This window comes from Pimephales promelas, chromosome 4, assembly GCF_988280905.1.
Source record: "Pimephales promelas chromosome 4, fPimPro1.hap1.1, whole genome shotgun sequence".
Lineage (NCBI taxonomy): Eukaryota > Metazoa > Chordata > Actinopteri > Cypriniformes > Leuciscidae > Pimephales > Pimephales promelas.
In genome coordinates, this window is record NC_142772.1 from 16,644,992 (window position 1) to 16,671,021 (window position 26,030).

A 26,030-nucleotide genomic window follows, 5' to 3' on the forward strand; every position below is an offset into this window, starting at 1 on the left:
TAGTGAAACACAATTACAATCTACAATCTATTCTATTTTGGTATGTTTTAAAATGGACTTTATTCCTGAGATGGCAAAGCTGCATTTTCAGTAGCCACTACTTCACTCTTCTTTGTCACACGATCCTTCGGAAATCATTCTAAAATGCTGATTTGGTGCTCAAGAAACATTTGTCATCATTTGTCATCACGGCTAAAATTTGTTGTGCTGCTTAAAGGGTTAGTTCACCCAAAAAGTCAGTATTTACTCACCCTCATGTTGTTCCAAACCTCTATGTGTTTATTTGTTCTGCTTTACACAAAGGAAGATATTTGGAAGAATGATTTAATCAAACAGATCTCATTCCCCAATTGACTACTATAGTAGGAAAGAATACATACTATGGTAGTCAATTGAGATCTGTTTGATTAAAACATTCTTCCAAATATCTTCCTTTGTGTTAAGCAGAACAAATAAACACATAGAGGTTTGGAACAACATGAGAGATGTATAGTAACGAAGTAGAACTACTTAAGTACTGTACTTAAGTACTAAAATGCTGTATCTGTACTCTACTAGAGTATTGTTTTTTTTATCTCATACTTCTACTTTTACTTCAGTAGATATTTTCGATGAATTTAATACTTTTACTTTGATATTTTGTTTAATGTTCTGCTAGTTACTCGTTACAATTATGAAAATTTTATGAATCATTGGTTGCAAGTTGGCTTTCATGCTGCCTAAATCACACGCCAGTTTTATAGGGTAATGGTATTGATTGACAAACATTAACAACTAATGCAGGGGTTGTCCTGCAATGACTTTTTTTTGGCGGCCACCAAAGCAAATTTGTATCCCGCCAAAGCGCCTTATTTGATTGCTAGTTCAAACTTTTGACTGCTTTCTTTAATAATTATATAACACAATACTTGTACTTTTACTTTTAATACTTAAGTAGTGAATTTTAAAATAAACTACTTGCAATACTTGCGTACAAAAAATGTTGAATACTTTAGTACTTCTACTTAAGTGTGGTGCTTAAAGAGCACTTCAACTTCTACTCAAGTCACTTTTTTGATAGAGCACTTGTACTTTTACTCATGTCCAGGTTTCTAGTACTTTATACATCGGTGAGTAAATACTGACAGAATTTTCATTTTTGGGTGAACTAACCCTTTAAAGAATGTGTGAAAATTGATGCATTTTTTGAAATGCAATAGCATTTTTTTTAAACAGATATTTTGTTGCATTATAAATGTCTTTATTGTCATTTCTGAATAATTTAATGAGTCTTTGCTGAATAAAAGCAAAATTTCTTTAAAATAAAACCATCTTAGTCACCTCTAACGTTTGAATGAATGGTACTCTTTGGTTGATACTGAGTGGTGATTTTTAGAGCTGTACTTCGTATTGTGTTGCTTCTTTACACATGTGTTACCTGAGTGCTGAATTTGTCCAGTTCTGCTTTGCGTTGTGTTAGGCTGTCTTCTGTCTCTCTGCAGTTCTGTAGGAGTTTCACCTCCAGGCTCTGGGTCTCTCTGAGCTCTTTCTCAACAGTTTCCAGTCTATATACGAGACAGACAGTTCAGTGGAGAGAAATTTTCTCGATTCAGTGATTTACTGAAATTACAGTTCTAGCACCTGTCAGTCGCTCTGTCCAGCTTTCTGTTGACTTCTTGAAACTTTGCATCTTGAGATGAAAGGACCTCCTCTACTTCTTTCAGAGTGTGTTCTTGGTCCTGTTTCCTTTTCTGCAGCTCCTTAACCTCCTCTTCAAGATTCCTTTAGTAGCACATTTACATGTCTCATTTCTTGCGAGTTTTCCAGCTCAAACTAAACTTGATGCAGAATCATAGAACAGCCTTAAAAGCTAAATTGCTATTAAAATCCTTTAATTATAAGTAGACCATTCGTAAGTTGATTTCCCCCAAAAGTGTAAACGCTAGCTTTCAACATCATGTTCTCTTTTTGTCTAAACAATAGCAGATGGGAAGAGTCTTTGGTAAACCTTTTCGAAATGGTTTCCATGTGTGGTGTTTGTGTTTACCTGAGCTGTTGTTTGGTTCGAACCAGCTTTGTGGCACTGTCTTGAGCTCTCTTTTCCATCTCCACCAGCTCTCGTTCGGTCTCTTCCGCTTGCCTGCTGGCCTCATTGAAGCGCTGCACGCTCTCTTTAGTCTGTAAATTTATTTACTGTCAGTTTAATTGCTGAATAAAAGTATTAATTAACAACAACAACAAAAAAGACTTATTTGACAATAAACCTTTGTGTACCTGGTAGTGTATTAATTGTTTTTAATTAAATAAACACAAAATTACTGAATTATTAAAAAACTAATAAAAGCCTTAAATTATATTATTAAATTAAAACAGTGTGATTAACATCAGTTTTAGCTAAGTATTTACTGTGTAGGGGCAATTACTGAATCAGTGATTTTTGTAAAATATATTTTTTTGTCATCATTATAAATACTCACCTAAAGGATTAATAGGAACACCATACTAATACTGTGTTTGACCCCCTTTCACCTTCAGAACTGCCTTGATTCAAAGTGGCATTGATTTAAGGTGCTGAAAGCATTCTTAAGAAATGTTGGCCCATATTGATAGGATAGCATCTTGCAGTTGATGGAGATTTGTGGGATGCACATCCAGGGCACGAAGCTCCCGTTCCACCACATCCCAAAGATGCTCTATTGGTTTGAGATCTGGTGACTGTGGGGGCCATTTTAGTACAGTGAACTCATTGTCATGTTCAAGAAACCAATTTGAAATGTTTCAAGCTTTGTGACATAGAGCATTATCCTGCTGAAAGTACCCATCAGAGGATGGGTACATGGTGGCCATAAACGATGGCCAATTGGAACTAAGGGGCCTAAAGTGTTCCAAGAAAACATCCCCCACACCATTACACCACCAGAAGCAGCCTGCACAGTGGTAACTGCACAAGGCATGATGGATCCATGTTCTCATTCTGTTTACACCAAAGTCTGACTCTACCATCTGAATGGCTCAACAGAAATGGAGACTCATCAGACCAGGCAACATTTTTCTAGTCTTTAACTGTCCAATTTTGGTGAGCTCTTGCAAATTGTAGCCTCTTTTTCTTATTTGTAGTGGAGATGAGTGGTACCCGGTGGGGTCTTCTGCTGTTGTAGCCCATCCGCCTCAAGGTTGTGCATGTTGTGGCTTCAAAAATGCTTTGAAATAACCACTCGTTACAACCCAGGTATGCAGCAGTCAAAGTTGCTCTTCTATTAGCTTGAATCGGTAGGCCCATTCTCCTCTGACCTCTAGCATCAACAAGGCATTTTCGCCCACAGGACTGCCGCATACTAGATGTTTTCCCTTTTCACACCATTCCTTGTAAATACTAGAAATGGTTGTGCACGAAAACCCCAGTAATTGAGCAGATTGTGAAATACTCAGACCGGCCTCTCAAAATGGCTTAAATCACCTTAATTTCCCATTCTGACATTCAGTTTGTAATTTAGGAGATTGTCTTGACCAGGACCACACCCCTAAATGCATTGAAGCAACTGCCATGTGATTGGTTGATTAGATAATTGCATTAATATGAAATTGAACAGGTTTCCCTAATTATCCTTTAAGTGAGTGTATATGACGCTGGAGAATTGATAGAAAAGTGAAATGAGCTACACTGGACTTCTGTAAGGGCAATTCACACAATTGATGCAGGTCAGCGGAGCAAAAAGGTCTGGATATGCGTTTTTTTAGAATGCTGCATCTTGGACAAAATGCAGAAAAAGACAGGGAGAAGCAAACACAACGGTTAAACACATCTGTCTCACACGTATTTGCATTGATAAACAATGAAAAAGAAGCGCAGTGGAATGGAAAAACGTGTTCTGTGTGAATGGCCCATACTGAATATATTTTATAGTGTGGCTATGCAACAGTGAGGAACACTAGTGTCAGACCTTGGCTTGAGTGTCTTTGAGCTCTGTCTTAGCCTCTAGAAGCAGTCTGTCAGCTTCTCTGAGTTCTGCTCTGCGCTTCAGCAGGGTCTTCTCCACACACTCCACCTCTCCCAGCAAACACTGCTCCTCCTCTGCATGCAATACAGAGCTTTCCAGCCCACTCCTGATGAACCAAAACAATGAAAGGCATTAGATATTTATCCATAACATGTGGTTTACATTTCAGAGATGCTGTGTGTTATACGGAGTTGATATTGAGTAAGATACATTGGTGTTAGCATGCTCACTGACGTGTGGCGCTGCATCGTGTGGATTTTCCTGCGCAGACGTTTGATTTCCTGCTGCAGCTCTGTTGTTTTTTCCTGCAGTGTGTGCTTTTCTTCCTCAGTGTGAACTTTATCAGCAAACTCGTCTCTCAGCCTACGCTCTGCCTTCTTCAGATCTCGCTCCTAAAACGCATACCAAAACTACTTACGTTATAAAAATTAAGACCATTTGCATGTACAATGTTTTTGAAAGATGTTTCTTATGCTCACCAAGGGTGCATTTACTAAACAATAAACAGTAATACTGAAATATTATTACAATAAAAAACTGTTTTCTATTAGAATATATTTAAAAATGTCATTTGTTTTACATCTAACATTTAATTTTCTTTTCAGCCACCACTACTCTGATAGTTCTACAGGTAGCTGCAAAACTACCATTATTCTGATAGGGGAGCTCATTGGAATGTAATACAAATGCATCAGTCGTTGCCTTGGAAAAAAAAAAAATTACAGACGATATGAGATGTAAATAGCGACCGCGTTATTGAGGATGATTTACAAAGAAAATTGTATAATCTTGTGTTAGTAAACACCGCCAATGTAAAAATGTAATGTTAAAATAAAGAGCTCTAATACATTTCAAAATTACAGTAAAATGACGTAAAATATTGTAACAGCAGCGTAATTCAACAGGAAATAACAGAGCTAAATTTAACTTGAAATCTATTCTACACACAGTATCTCTCACCAAGTCCTGATGTTCAAGCACATTACAGTGCAGCGTCCCACTGGGCACCAGAGGAATAGTAAGATTGCTGGGAGGAGGTCCGTACACCAGTCTGGCTCCATCAGGAGGCGTCCCACAGAGGACTGTACTTGAACCAGTGGGCAGGCCAGGTACAGGGTAACTGTAGATAAATGAACCGGGGGGGAAAGCGGGAAATCCAGCAGAGTCAGACGGAGGCGTGAAACGTGTCCCCTCCATATCGCTCTCTCTTCCACTGTCTCTGAACATCTGAGCATCTGAGGAAACACATGGACAGATATTAAAGCTTTGACATGATATTCATCACCATGATTATGTTCAAGAGAAAGCCTGTGGCACTTGCCTCTCTTTCCATGAGCGTGCGGATGGGGGGAGTAGACCCAGTATCCTCCATTCAGGGGAGGTCTTCTCTCCCTGTGTGCTCTGTGGCCCGACCGTCGACCTCTCTCAGGTGACTGAAGGTGCACAGAGTCCAATCCTGAGTCTTGTGTGCCCTGAGATCCCAAACTTGGGGCCTGAGGACAAATAGCAAGCTGATTATAATGCAATACACTTACAAGAGTATTCCTTTTCTAATGCTAAAAGAACATGTTTCAAAACATGATTTCTTACATTCTGATTTGATGGTACATAGTACCAATATCCTGTGTTTGGCAGGGGATCTCCTAAGCTGGACAGGAAGTTATTCTGCTGTAGAAGAGTCTCTCTCAGAACTCCAATCTCTTCCAGCAGCTCTTCTAGATTTCCATTGTTAGCTAAACAAACCACAATATATAACAAGTCTATTTTTGCACTGAAGGAAATGTGCATGGTGCTTGCTTGGCCATAGAACACAGCATCATGATGTTACCATGGAAAGATGACAAACAAACCTTCTTTAGCTTGTGCAAGTTGATCTTTGAGACGCTTGGTTTGAACCTGTTGCTTTTTCAAGGTTTGGTTTAATCTTTCCAATTCTTGCTGTTGAATACTAGAGTTTGGGACACTGCGGCGATTCCCATCTGTCTCATGAACCTTCATTCAACAGAAACCATGGAATGCATTAATGTACAATGGGGACATGGCATTAACAAACCAAAATCTCTGAGAAGTAAGATACTGAAAGTCATTAATTTGCAAATGAGAGTAGTGCAGGAGCTGCGTGGAGTACCAATCATTTATGTACACAGAATTTTTTGATGTTACGATTTGAACTTTGGGTGCACTGAAATACCGCATTTGAACTTTTGCAGCTAGAACATATGCGACTGCCTGACAAAATGTGATGCATTCAAATCAAAACTATGAGCATGATAGACGAAATAGAAATATTTTGTATTGTTTCTGTGAAATAGGGAGTTATAAAGGACTATGACACTATTTTCTTCTACAGGGGTTGGACAATGAAACTGAAACACTGGCCAATGTTGGAGGTTTCACATCTATATGCCTGGCGGCCAATCTTCAGAGTGAAGCACGGGTGGATCAGTGATGGTTTGAGCTCCAATATCATGACAATCCTGATTGTATTTGATGGACACGACACTGCCGAGGACTACCAAACCCTTCTGGAGGATCATGAGCACCTGATGCTCAAACCGCTCAAACCGCATGATCATGCACCAACACACACAGCAAGACTTGTGACAGAAGGATTTGATGAAGATGAAAGTGACGTTGAACATCTCCCATGGTCTGACAGTCACCAGATCTGAATATTATTGAGGTGTTTTGGAGGAGCGAGTCCACCAGCATCATATAGTGACCTGGACACTGTTCTGGAAGAGGAACGGCTCATAATCCCTCTGGTCACTGTGAAGGACTTCTATCTGTCAATCGGTGCTGTATTTGGATGCAAAATGAGGCCCTCACCATTCTAACAAATTATTGTGTAGTAAAACCAGGTGTTTCAGTTTTTTTGTCCAACCCCTGTAGATCTGATGTACAGGTGAACCTTTGTTGTATTATTTTCCTGTTATCAAGCTAAAGCTGCTTTGAAACATTCTGTATTGTAAAAAGCACTAAATAAATAAAAGTGACTTGACGACTTATAATTATTATATTTATTTATGCTGATTAGCCCTCGAAAACCTACTATGCTTTTCTTTCAAATGTATTGGCAGTAATTTGTTCTGTGTGCACAAATTCATGCAGGGTTATTTTACAACAGTTCTGTGACTGCCACTAGGGGGCGAAATGTGGCAATAGTACCCAAAATGTCAGAGATTATTAGAAAGAAAGATACAACTGAAGACTAAAGATTTGAAGATTCTGAGCAGATACATTACCCTCTCTGTCAAAAGCTTCTGGAGAACCTGGATTTCTGCTTCAGCACTAGCCAAGTCCTGAATGGCTTGAGCAGCCTGAAACTTGGTGCTCTGCAACTCCTCTGCATTCTACACACATATAAACACAGTTAACCTTTCTCACATTGATGCTGCTCTGAAAAGATCTCAAGTACCCTGCACTTTGTCTTACCGCTGCTCTCTCCAGATGTATTTTTTCTATAGTGCTATGAAGAGAGTGAAGTTTGTCCTTAGCTGCAGACAGTTGTTCGGCAGCCATTCTGTCAGCAGAGGAAAATGATCTCCTGAGTGCCTGCAACTCCAGACTGAGAGAATCCAGCTGCTCTTGAGTCTGGCTTTCCTCGGCTTTCATCTATAAAAACAACTAATTATTAAATACATGGCTGCTTAAAGCAATTTCCAAAGTAAAATACTTACAAAGTAAACAGTTTAGGTCTATTGTGATCTATAAATCACACATAGCTGACTGAAAATAAAGCATTTCTATAAAGGCACTGGTAACTATAAACCCTCATTCAGTTTAAAGTTGTCCATAGGGTCTAAGAATAATAATAATAAAAAAAAAAAACTTGCTTTTCATGCTAAGGTTCCCTACACCTAATATTACATTTTGATTAAAGAATAAATTTATCAGTATTTTATTGTTAGGAATGTTTCCCTTTCAAACATTCAACGTTTGGTGTCTCACAATGGGAAACGCCTTGGGCACATACTGCTGGTACTGGCATGAGTGAAGTACAATGAGCTACTTCGAAGAGATTCCTGACTGAACTACACATTTAATCTCAAAGCTGAGCAAAACAGAACAAAATCAAGAAGGTGGCAAACAAATTTAACAAAAGAGGTTTCAAACGTTGAATATGTTGGGACCTGTTTATCTTGTTCTTCTAATTCAGCAAGCAGACGGTCCCTATCGATTTCGGTCTCCTCTAAACGCTTCAGAATCAAGTACTGCTGCTCACGAGCATCTTCCAGCTCCTCCCTCAACCTATGGAGCTCCGCTTCATCCCCACACCTCTCTGCTGCCTGCTGGAATCAAACAGACAGAGATCAGCATCACTTCATACAAAGACGTTATACTGGAATATGTGAGCATCTAATTGATGATATTTTAAATAACTAGGGCAAAATGCTCGTGGGAGCAAATCTGCTTTCTTCGTCCCTCTGTCTCTGGTCCTGCGCTGTGCTCGCTCAATGTGCAGTGTGAGAGGGGGAGTGGCCAGGGGCTAGAGCGGCAAAATCCAATGTGTGCTTCTTTTAGCGATATATTTAGCATTTCTAATCCAAACAATGTCAAACTCGGCACTGCACTTACTCGTGCCCGTAGTAAGAGACTTGTCAAGTTTGAGATCCATCAGACTAACGGTTCGAGAGATATGCGATTAACAGACAGACACACACACACACACACAGACAGACAGACAGAAGTTCCAGCAATTTATAGATAGTTGATGAATTGAATGCTCACCTGAGTCTGATATCTCTCATGGTACTTCCTGAGTCTCTCTTTGAGCAAGCCCATTTCTCCAGCGAGTCTGTCCTGGCAACGCTGGGCCTCTTGTCGATCTCTCTGAGCTGCAGATACTACACGATGCACCTCCTGTTGTAGCTCTATGAATTTCTTGTTTACTGGTTCCCCGAGGTCTTCAAAGCTGCAACTGGATGGGATAACAAAGACATTTCCCAATCTGTCGGACACTTTTGTAGTCACATAGTTCAATTATTTTAATTTGCTAAAACGTATAATTAGAATCTATCATACCTTAGTTCCTCTTGTCCTGTAGCTATAGCTCTGGACAGCTCTCCTAAATGTTTCGCCACATTCTCAGGGTGCAGTAGCTCATCCTTAACCTGCTCTAAATCACCATGAAGAGCATCCACGTTCTCCTTAAGACTGTCTCTCTCCTCCTGTGAAATACATTTTCAGCCAGGGATTCAGAGATGTGAGTCTTACTGGAGGCTGAATGATTCTCATACATTATCAAGCGGCACAATGTACTGTACATTACACTTTTACAGGCAGTGAAAGGGTTTTTAATGAGGTGAGTGGTATCTGCACTTCAGTTATCCATCCTTTGGTCTTTCCAAGAATTTTCCCATGCTTATAAAGGGATAGTTCTGACTGAGCTTTATCATTCTGGTTTGAGTTCTGATGTGCAGTAACACACCTGAAGAGTGTTGACCTGCTGCAGAAGCTCAGTGTTCCTGAGCTCTCTGTTGGCAGCCATGTGCATCTGAGCCAAAGCATTCTCTTTTGCCTGTCTTTCTTTCTGCAGCTCCGCCTGCAGTGCAGAGTGCTCCATCTGTAAATGTGGAAGGCAAGTAAACTTAAATGTTAAAATATCAAAGGAAAGTTCACACATAAAAAGTTCACTAATAGTATATTATAACCCTAGTCATTTAAAGCCATTTGTGTGAGGAAATATTTTTAGTTATTCACTCTTCCACATATTCAAATGTAGTACACTACTTCAAAAGTTTAGGGGTGTTGGGTATTTTTTTAATAAAAATGAATGGTAACACTTTACAATAAGGTTTCATTTGTTAATGTACTTATTAATCTTTGTTAAAGGGATACTCCACGTTTTTTGGAAGTAGGCTCATTTTACCACTCCCCCAGAATTAAACAGTTGAGTTTTACCGTTTTTGAATCCATTCAGACGATTTTTTGATATTTAGAAGAATATCAGTAACCAGACAGTTTCTGGTCTCATTGACTTCCATAGTAGGAAAAAAATATACTATGGAAGTCAATGAGACCAGAAACTGTCTGGTAACTGATATTCTTCTAAATATCAAAAAAAAAATCGTCTGAATGGATTCAAAAACGGTAAAACCCTAATGTTTAACTCTGGGGGAGTGGTAAAATGAGCCTATTTCCAAAAAAGGTGAAATATCCCTTTAATGTTAGTTACTAAAAATGTGCATTAATAACATTTCACAATATCGCTGTGTTTATGTTATTTTTGAACAATTAAAAACAGCCTCGGTGAGCATAAGAGACTAAGATACATTAAAAATCTTACCGACTATAAACTTTTGAATGGTAGTGTGTTAAAAGAGCAAGCTGTCTTAATCCAAAACGAATGTAAATATTTTTTTCTGATAATACACGAATGAAAATGATGAAATAATGAAATAATGCAAAAATGTGACATCCAGCTTGTTGTTGAAGTATTTCAAGAAGATGAGGAGATATCAAGAATATCTGAAGTGCACAAGTTGTTTAATTGTGAGAGCTGCTCCTTTTTGGAGGTTGATTGGCACTAATCACTTTCTTTTTATGAAAAAGGGTTTAAGACTGGAAAACTGGAACTCAGTCTCATCAGTGTCCTCTGGAGACTAAAGGCATTGTTATTTTTATTGCAAAATTAAAATTTGACCCCCAACCCCATTCCTCTGAGAATCTTATCTACATCTTCTCTCTCTCTCTCTCTCTCTCTCTCAGTCAGTAACACTGAAAACTCACACAAGAATATATGGTTTTAAATTGAATGTGATAATCTTTAAGGATTGTTTAGTATCATTTTGAAGGTCTCAGGGTGACTGGTAATAATGTCTCAATTCCAAAGAAGTATCAATTCCATAGAAATATCTTGCACACAGAAGGGTGTGTCTTTGAGTTAACACCTTCTGGCCTTTTGATTGAATGCAATTTACTGGTTACCTACTAGTAAATTTCCACTGGAACTTGCATAAGAAATTAGGTCTTGCTATATAAGGGAAATGCAACGGAGAATTCGGGGCTCTTAACTGCATTCAGATGAGCCCGTGAGTTGGGAGTTCTGACCCCCAGCACATGTAGCCACGTCGGGTAAAGGATTCTTTTTTGTTCTAGAACATTTGATGGTTTGCATGGATTATCTTAAAATTGATTACGGAATTGTAATAATACATTTACCTGACATAATAAATTGTTATTTTTTATTATTCTAACAGACTTTGACTTTATTTTCATTAGAATTAAAAGGAATAGTCAAACATTAACCTGTATGTAATGATGCACAGATATCATTGTTAAACCTTTATCATTTTATGGAGTCAGATGAAACGAGTTAAAGGGTTAGTTCACCCAAAAATGAAAATTAAGTCATTAATTACTCACCCCTATGCTGTACCAACCCCGTAAGACCTTCGTTCATCTTCGGAACACAAATAAAGATATTTTTGATTGAATCTGAGGGCTGGATCACTCTTCCATAGACAGCCTGAGGGACTGCCTCTTGACGGCCCAGAAAGTCATTAAAAGAAAAGGTTTAAATATTCCATGTGCCTACAGTGGCTCAACTATAACTTTATCAAGCGACGAGACTACTTTTTGTGCGAAAAAAAAACGTAAATAACGACTTTATTCGACTTTCCATTACTTCCTTATGGGCGCATGCGCGAGAACTGAGACGAGACCGTTCTTCTTCGACTACTTTTTGTTACCGGCTGCTCACCGCTTAGGAGTTTTACCGCCCCCTACCGTATAAGATGACGTACTGCTTGTAAACAGAACGTTTTGCGCCTCCGGCTATATCAGTACGTCATCTTATACGGTAGGGGGCGGTAAAACTCCTAAGCGGTGAGCAGCCGGTAACAAAAAGTAGTCGAAGAAGAACGGTCTCGTCTCAGTTCTCGCGCATGCGCCCATAAGGAAGTAATGGAAAGTCGAATAAAGTCGTTATTTACGGGGTTTTTTTTCGCACAAAAAGTAGTCTCGTCGCTTGATAAAGTTATAGTTGAGCCACTGTAGGCACATGGAATATTTAAACCTTTTCTTTTAATGACTTTCTGGGCCGTCAAGAGGCAGTCCCTCAGGCTGTCTATGGAAGAGTGATCCAGCTCTCAGATTCAATCAAAAATATCTTTATTTGTGTTCCGAAGATGAACGAAGGTCTTACGGGGTTGGTACAGCATGGGGGTGAGTAATTAATGACTTAATTTTCATTTTTGGGTGAACTAACCCTTTAATACATAAGATTAAATGTGTTGCAATTAATTAAAAATCACTTTGCCATGGGAAAGACGGAACACACGTGAAACCTTCACCACAAATCAAATTCTTCCATTGGATCGATTTTGTGGACTTTACAAGGGCAACATGAATATTAAACCTAACATTTTGTGAAATGAAAAGAAAAAAGGTTTGGAGCAACAATTTTTATTTTCAGGTGAACAATTCCTTTAAAAAATGATATTATATTATGGATGAATATGTAAAAATAAATGAAGAGATTTCCTACTTGACTGAGTCGACGCAGTCTGCCGAGCTCCTCCTTCAGTTGCGTGGCCTCAGTATCTCTCTCCTGCAGTTGGGTCTCAAGCTCTGTCTCATATTCACTGACCTGACCCTGGGCCTGCTTCAGCTCTTCGTTCTCCTTTCTCAGATCCTCCAACTCCTGCTGCAGATGCTGCAGCTCCTGTAACACAACAAACGATATGGTAATGTTGACTAGACATATTGTTACAAAGTGGTGTATTAAAACTTAAAACTGCACTGTTGTGCATTGTGTCAGAATCAGACTCCAACCTCCTGTGCGCTTTCAGCACTCAGAGCATCTTTCTCCAGCTGTGTGCACTGAAGCTCTTTCTCACATAGGAGCTGCTGCAGAGTATCTTTCTCTCTCTGCAAAAGTCTGCAATCTGACTGGGCTCTTCTTGCCTGTTCCTTCATCCCCTGCAGATACTCCTGAAGTCCAGAGATTATGCCCTCCAAGTCACGCTTGAGTACTTCATTGGCAGCTATCTGACCTAAATGAGTGGAGAATTTTTATCTTACTTATTTTAATTTAAACATATTGTATTCATAATATGGATCCAACGACATAATTATCCAATAAAGGAAAAGTAAATTCTAAAAAGTTCCTCACCATCAGTAAGCTGTTGCTCTAGTTCTTTGATCTCCTGCGTTTCCTTGTGGATGCGCGTGATCATATCATCCAGCCTGCCCTCCAGTTCTTGGTGCTTTCTGCTCATGATGGCCAGCAGCTGTGTCTTTTTGGACAACTGAGCCTTCACATGGGCCTGTAGAAGAGATGTAGAAGAGAGTCAGTGCAAAATCAGTAGAGTCACAAGTACAACACAAATGATACATGATGCCAGTTTAATGTTAAACAACTTTATTTTTAGTCTTTTTTAATTTTATATTAAGGGACCAATATAGTACTGAGACTGCTCTCATTAGAGTCACAAATGATTTGCTCTTATCACCCGATCGTAGTTGTAGCTCTCTATTAGTGTTACTTGATCTTAGTGCTGCATTTGTCCACAACATTCTTTTCAACAGACTAGAAAACTATGTTGGCATTAGTGGAATTGCACTAGCATGGTTTAAATCATAGTTATCTGACCATTAACAGTAAATGAAGAGATGTCTTACTGATCACAAGTTCAGTATGGCGTGCCACAAGTCTCAGTACTAGCACCGCTGCCGTTCACTCTGTACATGATGTAACCATTAAAAGATATCATTAGGAAACATGGAATTAGCTTTCACTGTTATGCCGATGATGGTCAGCTGTATATTTCTTCAAAACCTAAAGAAACTTACCAATTCACAAAATTAACAGAATGCAATGCATAGCTGATATAAAAAAAATGGACAACTATTAATTCCCTTCAACTAAGTTCTGAGAATACAGAGATTCTAATTATTGGACAAAAAAACTTCCTCACGTAATAACCTAGAATAATGTCTAACACTTGATGGCTGCACTGTTAAGTCTTCGTCGTCAGTTAGGAACCTGGGTGTGCTCTTTAATACCAATCTTTCTTCTGAAAGTCACATGGCTAGTATATGTAAAACAGCATTTGTCCATGTTAAAAATGTATCTAAATTACGCCATATGCTCTCATTGAAAAATGCGGAACAATTAGTTCATGCGTTCATGACCTCAAGGCTAGATTATTGTAATGCTCTACTGGGTGGTTGCCCTGCATGCTTAATAAACAAACTACAGCTAGTTTAAAATGCAGCAGCTCAAGTTATTACCAGAACCAGTAAGTATGACCATTTTAGCCCTGTTCTATCAACACTGCATTGGCTGCCTATTAAACATTTTATAAATTAAAAACATATTGCTGATTACTTACAAAGCACTAAATGGTTTAGCTCCCCAGTACTTGAGCAAGCTCTTAACGCATTATAGACCTTCACGTCTATTGCGATCTCAAAGTTCTGGCCAGTTGATAATACCGAAATCGCTTTCCCTATGGAGGATCCCTATTCCACTTTACAGACAAAGCATTGTGGAAATTTCGGTTCACGTACCTACCCCGAAGTGATCAAATAAAATAAAATTCTGTATCAAAATGTATAGGTAAGACAAGTAGTTTGTTTAGGCATGGTTTGTAGGGAATTACAAACCTGCACACATATATTGAAACACATAACTATAAAATCAATTCTTAATGCGCACAAGTTCACGTTTAAAGTCTATTTAGAGAAAACGGTGTCGTCTTAGTGGCCCCTAATTTAATAACAAATTATCATTTTGACGGAAGTGAATCAATCAAAACTAAGTTTAGCTGGAAAATAACATAATTCAAGAACCGCTATAAACCAAACCAATCTCTATTACCAAATTATATGTTTATCTCTGTAAAGCTGCTTTGAAACTATCTACATTGTTAAAAGCACTATATAAATGAGGATGACCTGACTTGACTTGACCATAATAAATACAGCAAGGACGAAGACTATAAAAATAACTATAACGCTTTAAAAATCATTAATGAAAAAAATTTAAGTCCACACCACAATAATAATGATACAAAGGAATTATATCAATGGAATCACTTTCAGATTTTCCTTTTCAACTGATAAAGGGAGAAAAAAAAAACACTGACATGCAATCATCCAATCCATCCTGTTTTAAGGAGCTCAAGCATTGAAAGTTGCAGACACATATCAACACATATCATGTGTTGTAGTGGACGCTAATAGTTAATTATCGTTCTTGATGAAAACTGAACTATGTGGACTCATTTGATGTGGACCAGTAAACCACCTGAACACCTTAGCAACTGCATAGCAACACCCAGGCAACCACCCAAAACACCCTAGCATCCTGGGAAATGCACACAAATGTGTAATTGTACAAATGTAGAACTACTAGGTTTCATCATTAATGCATTTAAAACTGATCTAGACTGATACATTATTTGCAGTTTTTTTTTCAAATCAATCTGATACAAATCTCAGAACAGAACTAAAAAAAGACAAATCCCAATTCACATAGACTGAGTGAAAAATGGTGTAGAAACTCACAAATTGTTAAAAAAATGTTTTCACTCACAAATGTGGCAAGAACACATTGTAGTTATGGGCTCTATGCACGGCGGTATTTCCGGTGAAGGTCTAAGGATGCTCAATAACTTCCGCCGATCATAGAGTCCAATGCAATACTGAGAATTTATATAGAATTTTATACTCCATGGATATACTAAAGAAACGTTAGTCACAAAAAAAGACAAAACAGACACCCCTCATTGTGTTTATGGTCTTTTAAAAATGATATTAAATAAACATAACTATATATAAAATTACATCTAAACGTATGAAAGTTTCGTTTCAAAGACGGGAGGACAGTACATTTTGAAGACTCTGCCAAAATCCTGTTTTCCTCTGGTTTCCTCCGCTTTAATCTCCCCAACCGGAAACTGAAGAGCATCCTTGCGTCAAATGCGGAACTTATGCGAGCATATAGCCCATTGTTAGTTATTATATAGTTATATATTGTTACAGTGGTTCTCATAGGGGACATGTAATATTCTCATTGAGGAGACAATATTCAACAATATTATTTATTTCACTGCACTGACACTTTTAGATGAGAAATGAATTGAGCTGGACGATGACATCAATCATTGTTTTTTTGCAGAACTGCGTTAGATGACAAACTAGTTTAATAACTTTTACAACAGAACTGAATCAACACTTACTTAACTGAAATCAGCTGAACAATGACTGCTTTACAGTCTAAATAAACTGTTAAGATTTGCTCAACAAATAAATAATAAAAAATCATCTATAAACAATTTCCCTGCACTGTAAAGCTGCTTTGAAACAATCTGTCTTGTATAAAGTACTATATAAATAAAGGTGACTTGACTTGAATTAAACATGAAATTAAGTAGAGAAGTAGAAAGACTGAAATAGTATTGTCTTGTGAAACATAATCTATGTTTAATATAGTCTACACAGTATATCTTTGAGAAATAGCTGGTGAGTGGTGGGCGTTCTGGCACAATATGGCTGCCGTTGCATTATCCAGGGTAATGTATACCCTGTATAATGTATACCCAAATATATAAATGTAATGAATTATTAATTGTTAATTTTTTTAATATATTTAAGGGCTGCTCTCTTCTTTAGGTACTAATTATGAATAAGTAATTACTGATAACAACCACTAAAAAAGTATGTTATATATAGTATGAATGTGTGTATTATTTATTTGCCATGTTGCCCTTATCACGTAACCTACAGCATCAGTTATGTCCCGTTGTGTGCCATTCAAAAATCCTCTCCCGTGGCCTCATTGGATAGTTAAGTGTCCATCATATCCACACTTCAGAATCTCGCCGGAAGTAGTAGGTCATCCGGGTACTTTTTGACTACTCCTTTATGAGTACTGTGAATTCGGACATACTTCTTTTGTCATTTACTACTAGACTGTAGGGTTTGGGAACTATGCGATTTCGGATGCAGCCTCGGACTTCTGCATTCGCTACTTCTCCACCCATACACTTCTTCTTCCCTTCCAACGTTTATCTCAAAGTGATAATGTAACACTTATATTAAGCATTATTTTACACATAATCCATTGTTTAAAGGCCAGTTTGTTTTAAAACTTTGAAGCAACCTTCTTTATAAATAAATACTGTATATCAAAGGTATTTATTTGTATCTAATGGTTTGGTTACAGTAATTTAACAATGTACATTGTTATCATGCAAACTGCTCTCAAATCTAATGTAAGCCATGTAAAATATGCAATCCAGTAAACCCTGTTGACATAATGATTTAGCAATTTCCTGTTTAATAACACGGAAAATATATTCCATATACATTCAAACTTTCACATTATTGAAGCATATTTTGACCTAAAAATAAATTATGTTCTTATTGTTAGGTACCAATAATCATTTCAACAAACAGAATCAAGAGTCCCAAATTGCAACATTATGACAGCAGCCTCCCATGAGCCCCTCCTTGACCCCAGTGGGGTATTTACTTACTAAAGCGGTGTGGCTGCCATCTCTTCACTTTCTGTCTCTATATATCCATTTTTCTCCTGTTGCTGCCCCAGAAGGGGAAAGAAAGAGAACATTTCCTGTCTCTTTGAGCTCCGCTACACTAAACTTCAGAGCTTTTGTCCACAGATTCCAACTATTATTGAAAGTAGCCCTCTCCTCTAGACTTCATTCTCCCCCTCCTCCTCTACCCCTCTGCTTTTTCCACCCTCCTCTCTACTCTCTTTGAATCAACACAGGAAACTTTCTGCCTCAGCCAATCAGTGCCCTTGTCTAGGGCCTGGTGGGAGTAAGGAACCTCTTTGGCTCCACCCACAGCATAAACAGATTTCCCCTAGGACAGAAGTTCTCTCTTCTTTCTTAAAGAGGCAGACGCCTCATTTTATACGACTTGATGTTGAGAATCATGGGCTGGTAATTATTAATTCCATAGAGATCTTCATCTTATTATTGTCACCTTTGTTGTTAGGGAGGTACCACAACACATCAGTGACTGAGACACATTTTCGACTACACTTTTTGTATGACAAACATTTTCGTAACAGAAAACAGGAAGACATGATCTTTGTTGTTATTTAAGATAAATGTTGTAGAAATGTGTAACCATTGTTCTTGTTTTAAAAAAAAAGGTTCTTGCACATATCCTTTTACATTTTAATGTATAAACTATAAACTATACTAACTGTATGATACAATATTTGTTCTAAGCTTATTAGAAAAATAGCAAATATAGACAAAGCTGTAACAGCACTTTAGCTTTTTTTTGTAATGCTTTGTCTGCCAACCATTAACAGCCCATACTTAAATATTTTTAGCAATTGTCACAGAAATAAAAATGTAATGTTGTGTAACAAAATAAAACTCTTCACTGTCATTTTTGATCAATTCAACCTTTTTTTATTTATTTTTTTATTTTACAGTTTTTACATTACAATATTTTTTTTCTGTATATGAAAAGGTTTGGTGTTATATGTTACTTTATATATATATATATATAAATATATAATTTATGTACGTTGCATTATTTTAGTGTTGTGTATTTTACCCCGATGGTTTGTCTTTAAGTAACACTGTTCTGTGTATTTTTATTTATTAGCCATTTTTTATAGAATGGCCGTATTTAATGAATTATAATTTTTAATTTGGCCTTTTATTTTAAACATCTGTATTGTTATGGGGGTTTACCTTAAGCATATTCATGTAGTTTAAGTAGTTTGGTGTATTAAAGTTGTGATGCAATGGAAGAAGCAACAGATCTTTTCTTCTGTATTGTAACATAGTTGAGTAATAACAGATAAATAGAATAATAGATTACCGAAAAAGAAAAAAAAATACAGTGGGGACTTTGTTCAATGTATTGGTTGTTGATTGGATTTTGAGATGAGTGAGAAGTCTGAGAGAAGTCTGTTTTTAATCGGACTGTCAGGTTATGAAATTTTGATTAAACATTCAGAGAAGAGAAGAATAACTGACTTTATATCAGTTCATGATGCATACGGTTATGAACTGTAAAATATGCATATTTCCGGCAACCACAGTTGCTTGTTTTTATACCGTAAATTTAACAGGATGTTTTATAGTGTTCAGTAAGGCAAATGGATTGTATTACCTTTTAGAAGAATTGTTTTTGTAATTATTATTATGAATACATTTATTTACAGAACATTGGTGTCTGTTTTTGCCTCTGTGTTATGACAACAATAATCCAATGGAGGTTGCACATAACAGAGATTTTATCACAATTAAAGGGGTTTTACTCGCTCTGCAGCACATTGTCACAACAGCATTACTTAGCCATGGTAAAATCACTGTAATTATTTCTTTAGCATCATAAGCATAAGTGTTACTGACATGTCTGGGGTCACTGGGATCCAGGCTGTGCAGTAGATTCTGCAGCTGGTCCATTTCACTCTGGGCTTGATTCCTATCAGCATTCAGTGTGTCCAGCTGCCTCTCCACAGCCTCCATCTCTCCTCTTAACTCTCCCAACCTCTGTATCCTCCTTTTAAGCTCTTGCCTGAACTGCTCCTTCTCAGCTTCACAGATCTATGTGCAAATCAACATAGATACATGAAATTATTTAAAAAAAAATCTGAAATATGAATGGGGACTCAAATTTGACTTAAAACAGAGAAAATATTATCAGTGAGAACTGCAAGTGGTGTTTTAAAAACTTGTTTAAATGGGGAACATCTCACCTGTCTCTGAGAAACTGTCTCCTCTAGCTGCCGGAGCTCCTCACTGGCTCTAAGGATCTGCTGCTCTCTCATCTCAATTTCTGTAAGTAATTGCTGTAATCGCACCTCAGCTAAAAAAAAAAAAAAAAAAAAAACAGCATTAGGAAATCTTGCAGAGATGTGGATCTTACAGTGGTCCCACAAAAACAGGAAAATGTCCTGCATCATTAGTTTGCTGATGCCACTTGGTTTGATTCTATTTGGGGGGCCAGTGTTCAACGGTCAACAGTTGTTTCAGTATTATTTGAGGGTAATATTGTACATAAAGTATGCACAAGCAAAGCGATTGTAAGCAACTTAGTCGCAAACTGAGCAGCATTGCTGGTAATAAGAATAAAAAACTACAGATTGTTACAAGTAAAGCTATTAAAAAATAAATAGCATAAATACAAATGAGTTTATAACTATTTAGACCCTTTAGTGTAATGTGAATATACAGTACCCTTGAACCTTTGTACCTCTGAGCTGCGCATGTCTGGACATGTCATGTTCTTTGGGAAAGTCTGTCTCTGTCAGGTCCGCTGAGGCTGGCTGATGCTGGTCTCGTGCACCCAAGAGGATGTTCCTCTTCCGACAAGACTTTCCTATGTAGGGACTCTCGATAGAAAGTTTCTCTACCTCCACCTCCTGAACAACATAGAGAATGATGTCTCTAAAAATTAATATAATCCTACCATACAAAAATGACCAAAGCAAAGTCAATTAGAGCTTTTTGAACTTAATCACCAAAGCTCAAATGAAACGTCACCTATGAATTAATCAGAATGTAACTAACTCTTAACTAAAATCGTATTAAAATATATTATTTTCTTAAAAGTGTAACTGAATGAAGTAAAACTGCACTGCATATTGAATGGAAAAAGACAAGTTGCACTACCATTCAAGAGTTTGGAGTCAGTAAGATAGTTTTATTTAAATTAATACCTTGATGCATCAAATTCATCAAAAGTGATAGTAAAGACATTTAAAGCATTAAAGGAGAACTCCGGCGGAACTCCAGGATGAACCTTTGGTCTAATTACACATTGGTACCTAGTCGACCGTTCTCTGAGATTTGTTTTCATGATAATCGAATGTAAAGAGTTTTATCTCTAAAAACTGTTTAGCGTATAGACCCCTTTTGCGCCGACGTCACAGTTACGTCACGGCGCTAGCTGGAGGCAAAACAAAGTGAAAACTGGAGGCGGCCAATGCAAACCAGTACAGATTCGGCTAAACCTTTACTTACATTATAAGGAGCTTAAATTACTTTTATTATTATTAAATGTCATCTTATTATGTTGTTTGGTGCAAGCATCAATGAAAAATGAATATGCTGTATATCTGGACTTTTTATTTCTAGAAAATATTCAGATGATTAAAATCGCACCGTAATGTCACTCTTTATATTGTTGTCTTCTCTGCCCTGGCTCGGCAGAACTGCGGATCATACACACAAGTCTTGTACAGGACCATTCAGCACATAGTTATAGGCATCTAAAGATTTCTATGCCATCAGTTTCTCTTTACGATCGGTTTCTCTATAAGGTAGGTGTAGAAGTCAGGCCACTCACCCGAGGTAACGTAGCGTTAGCTAATCCTGTCAAATCGTCCATGCATTGAGTGAGTGTGTGAAGGCTACTGGTCGGCCATCTGGTTCTGTCCGTTAAAATTAACTTTTGAAAATAACAATCGTTGTCCTGGACAGAGAGTGACCTTACATGTTAAGATAAAATCTGATTTTCTCCAGTCATTGTTAAAAAACAAGCTAATAAAACTTGCTAACTAGCGTTAGTGAAGCGGCCAGAGGGATCGTTCTGCCTCCATCTAAGCTCCGCCCACATAAAAACGTCACCATGTTTACCAACTGAAAAGGGGTCTATAACGCTAGTATATGGGGGGATTTAATAAGTAAAAAGAAATCGCTTCTTAATACCACTAACAAGGCTCAAAATAGCCCCACACTAGCACAGTAACATAATGAGGGTCCCTACATGCAAAACGAAGCATTGAGAAATTTGAAAGTGTACAGACCTTTAAAAAGAAGATATTTTAGAAAGACAGTGCACTTTGTGTATACAGGCGGCGCCATCTTTGGAAAACAGTCTCGTCAATAGGCTTTATGCCGAGCGTCATGTGACAAAAACGCAAAACAGGTCTCATCGCATCCGCTTGTCAGAGAAAGTGTTAACGGCCGTAAGAACCGACTACGATATCTATGGATTTTTAAGGTAATCAGTTAACAAAGTTAACTTTGTTATTGGCGTTTCATTCCATTTAAATATCTAAACGTTACTGTGAAGAAGAAAAAAATATAAAACGTTTAAATATCAATCTGTACATGTGAGGGACATTGGTTATTCTAATCTTTACTCGCTCATTTTAAGTTATCTTGAGTAAAACTGCAAAAAAATTCATGAAGTAAATACAAAAGACCAGAACCGGAAGCGATGCGACCTGTTTTACAGAATGCGGAAGTAAGTTGTGCATAGAGCCTAATCGAACCTAGATATAGCTGGCCTCATTTTCAGCAGAGCACAGGCTCACGAAAAAAAAACTCCTGGGTTGAAGGGTGAATACTCACAAGTCCCCAACTTGACACCACTGTTTGGGTATTTTTTTTTTTCATGTCCAGAATGTCTTTTTCTCACATCTCTGTAGGAGTGATTCCTTCATCCCGAAAGAAGGTTGGAGATATGGAGACTTAGTGAGCCCTGTTCAAAGCCTGCATTGCAGAAGCAATTGCCTGGAGGTTGTTGGTGCCTATCGTGTCGGCAACCCAAGAATACATTGGCGAACACCAGCGGTGAGGGAGGCCGTCAGGGGGGAAAAAGAGACCTTTTGGGTGTTGTTAACCTGTGGGTATCCCGATTCTGCCAACAGGTATTGGGAGGCTAGAAGGACCACAGCTGCAGTTGTCGTAGAAGCAAAAACTTGGATATGGGAAAAGCTCAGACAAGCCATGGAGGACTTTTGGTCGACTTCAAAGAGGTTCTTCTGGCAAACCATCAAGTGGCTTAGGCAGGGAAAGTATGGGCTGGGATACTGAGATATTAAAGGCCCTAGATGAATTCGGGCTCTCTTGGCTGACACGCCTGTTTAATATTGCATGGGAATCCGGGACACTGCCTGGCGATTGGATGTGGTGGTTTCCTTTTTTTCTGTCTTGTGGGGGGCACTTTGGGACTACCAGGGCCGCTTATGTATGCCATCCAATCCCTATAGAACTGTGTGATAGCTGCATTTGCATTCTCTGGGAACAAGTTTGTCAAGCTTGTTCCCAGTGAACGCTGGTCTCCGTCAGGGCTGTCCTTTGTCACAATCCTGTTTGTGTGAACCATGGCCCTCTTTCCCACCGCTGCACACACCCACCTCCAAATCCAAGGCCATGGTTCTCAGCCAGAAAACAATGGACTGTCCAATTCGGGTAGGGAGGGAGTTGCTTCCCCAAGTGGAGGAGATCAAGAATCAATGGGTCTTGTTCACGAGTGAAGGTAGGAGAGGTAGGTCAGAGCATGAGATCGGGTCATTATACTGGACCATCATTGTGAAAAGAGAGCTGAGCCAGATTTACCAGTCAATCTATGTTCCAACCCTCACCTATGGTCATGAGCTTTGGCTAGAGACCGAAAGAATGAGCAAACAGATACAGATTGCAGATGTGGCCAAAATTAGTTTTCTCTGCAGGATGTCTGGGCCAACCCTGAGAGATATGGTGTGAAGTAGGGCCGCTGCTCCTCCACATTGAATGGAGCCAGTTGGGGAGGTTCGAGCATCTAGTCAGGATGCCTCTTGGACACCTTGCGGTGGAGGTGTTGTGGAAAAGGGAGTATGGGCAACCTACTTAGCCTGCTGCCCCTATGACTCATTCCCAGACAAGTGGAGGAGAATGGATGGATGGATAAATGTAATTTTGGGGAGCAAGAGACTTCTTTCAAAAACCCTCAATCCCAAACTTTTGAACAGTAGTGTAAATTTACCAATTTAAAAAAAAAACTAGAATTATTCCCTTTTTCTCAAAACATATCACAATGAATGATCTAAGTTATTATAAAACCTAAACAAAACCAAAACTTACAGGGTCTGGATAAAATGGAAGCGGTTCAAACTTGACATCTATTTTGTGAAAAGCCAACTCTTGCTCGAGCTCATAGTGTTTTTGACAGGCCTGGGTCAACTCCACTGTTTTCTGCTTCAGCTGTGTAATGAGGAAGAGGTCATTTAAATAAAACACTTTACATAACATCATAAAACACATCAGCCACACATCACTACAAACCTCTCAGTTCAGAATGAAATTGAGCCTTAAAAATATGTGTACTACAAAACTGTTAAACTCATGGAAATGCACAGAGCAATGAATGATAATTGAAGATTTCCATTAATACAGAATGCACACATGCAGAAACGTGCTAAAGAACATAGCAATGCCATACCATCAACATCGCGCTCTAAAACGAGAACCTGAGAGGACAGGAGAACATAACGTTGACATCATTCCATAATTGGTAGGACACATAAGTTAAAAGACATTTAAGTACCTGACAGAGGGAATCCAGCAGAGGAGCATGATATGGAAGCTGAGATTGAAAAAGGAATGAGAGAAGAGACAGTAGAAGACATACAGATAGTTTACAGAAGAGCACAAGAGTGAAAGATAAATAAAATCAATAGGGAAGGGAAAGTTAAAAAGAATGGCATTAAAGCCAATTCGGATATATGATGTCAATTCTACTCAAATTTACCTGTGTCTAAGCAGATTAACCACAGCTGTAGATCATCACATTAGCCATGAATGTGGTCCACTAACATTTGACAGTAAAGTATCCAATTACATGCAGTACCTTGAACAATATATATCTATTGTTTTTCATTTAAAACTTAACAAAAAACATTTCTGTTAAATATTTTGCTTAAAAAAATGTGCCTGTGCAATATAAATAAATGCCACTTTTTAAAAAATGTTGTATACTCTAGAAAAAATACTGACCAAGTGCATTAAAGCAATGAGTATAAATTTGCTGTTCTAGTTGTTGAAACAGGTTTTGTTCTTCAATTAAAGCGGTGATACATTATGCAAAACATTCAAAAACACTTTTCAGTACCATTCACAAAGTATCTTTGGAGTAGGTAACAAAAGTGTGGAGTATGAAGAGAGCTGAACAGGAAATTGTCTAGAAACAGACTGGAAAATGAATGTAAATTTTAAAAAATTAATGTGTACTTGAGTGAGTGCTCACTGTGACTGCATTTTGAGTGTGCAAGCGCATAGATTTGAAAATTCATGTTTTCAAATCTTAAGCAGAAAAAAGCAGAAAAAAGTCATTTATAGATAAAAGTCAACATGAAACCATTTTCCTCCTGTTATGTGACATTTCAAACAGTATGTAACAAGAAAAAAAACCAAAACATATTTCTGTAATAAGTGATGATGGAGCAAGATGGGTTGTCTGTAGTGTCATGCCTTAAAAGGATAGTTTACCCAAAAATGAAAATTAATTCACCACTACATATGCCCTTCTTCAAAAGGAGAATTCTTAAAAAATGTCCTGCTCGTCCATATAATGGCAGTAAAAAGTGACCAGCATCAAGCTTTAAAAAAAGATGCAAAAGTATCACAGTGACAGAATGATCCCATGCGAAGTGTGCTTTATATTCCAAGTAACAAAGTTTAATGCATTGTTTAATTAAAATCCTGATCTTGGCCGCTGGTCCACTCTGCACGACTGGGAATTCAAGACTACTAGTCGCCCAGAAAAAGCGACATAAAATACAACTCCAATAAATCCCCCAAAAGAGATGAAGTGAACTGCTAATCGACGCTAATGAATGCCCAGTTGTGCACAGACAGAAGACAAAATCAATCTCAGGAATTTAGTTAAATAATACATTAAAGGTTATTTATTTATTTTTTATTACCAAACCTTGTCCTATACAAGCATGTGATCATTCTGTGATACTTGTGAGTCTTTTTTAAAGCTTGATGCTGGTTGCTAATCACTGCCATTATATGTAAGAGCAAAAGTGGGACTTTTTTTCTTTTTCTGACCCAAAAAGAAACGGCAAACGGCATTAGAACACCACCAGGGTGAACAAATAATGACTTCACTTTGAAATTAATTTTTGATATGTTTTAGCTTAGGACTACCTCAAGGGCATCCAAGATGTAGGTGTCTTTGTTTCCACAGTATTTTCAATTTTGACATTTTGACAAACCGTTGTTGAACTGATCTGACGGCACGGGCGCTTCGGCCTGCGGATGTGCCAGAAGTGATTGCTTGCGTGTCTACGTCACTCATTTTTTACACAGAGATTTCGGAAGTTTTATCTTT

The 26,030-nt window shown here is 38.0% G+C and overlaps 1 protein-coding gene across 1 annotated transcript in view; it reads right to left on the bottom strand.

Moving 5' to 3' along the window:
- The window catches only part of cntrl (centriolin), a 53,394-nt gene that overhangs the window by 23,239 nt on the left and 4,125 nt on the right, over positions 1-26,030 (bottom strand). The window contains exons 7-29 of the mRNA XM_089130011.1: positions 24,240-24,278; positions 23,777-23,896; positions 20,178-20,346; positions 19,681-19,790; positions 19,334-19,528; positions 13,096-13,249; positions 12,756-12,976; positions 12,469-12,645; positions 9,409-9,543; positions 9,003-9,148; positions 8,709-8,898; positions 8,111-8,266; positions 7,413-7,592; positions 7,223-7,330; positions 5,828-5,969; positions 5,568-5,710; positions 5,299-5,470; positions 4,938-5,212; positions 4,212-4,369; positions 3,921-4,083; positions 2,027-2,157; positions 1,621-1,761; positions 1,418-1,544 (exon numbers count right to left, since the gene is read on the bottom strand). Coding sequence (XP_088986137.1) covers positions 1,418-1,544; positions 1,621-1,761; positions 2,027-2,157; positions 3,921-4,083; positions 4,212-4,369; positions 4,938-5,212; positions 5,299-5,470; positions 5,568-5,710; positions 5,828-5,969; positions 7,223-7,330; positions 7,413-7,592; positions 8,111-8,266; positions 8,709-8,898; positions 9,003-9,148; positions 9,409-9,543; positions 12,469-12,645; positions 12,756-12,976; positions 13,096-13,249; positions 19,334-19,528; positions 19,681-19,790; positions 20,178-20,346; positions 23,777-23,896; positions 24,240-24,278 — 3,552 coding nt within the window. The remainder of the gene's footprint in view (positions 1-1,417; positions 1,545-1,620; positions 1,762-2,026; positions 2,158-3,920; positions 4,084-4,211; positions 4,370-4,937; positions 5,213-5,298; positions 5,471-5,567; positions 5,711-5,827; positions 5,970-7,222; positions 7,331-7,412; positions 7,593-8,110; positions 8,267-8,708; positions 8,899-9,002; positions 9,149-9,408; positions 9,544-12,468; positions 12,646-12,755; positions 12,977-13,095; positions 13,250-19,333; positions 19,529-19,680; positions 19,791-20,177; positions 20,347-23,776; positions 23,897-24,239; positions 24,279-26,030) is intronic.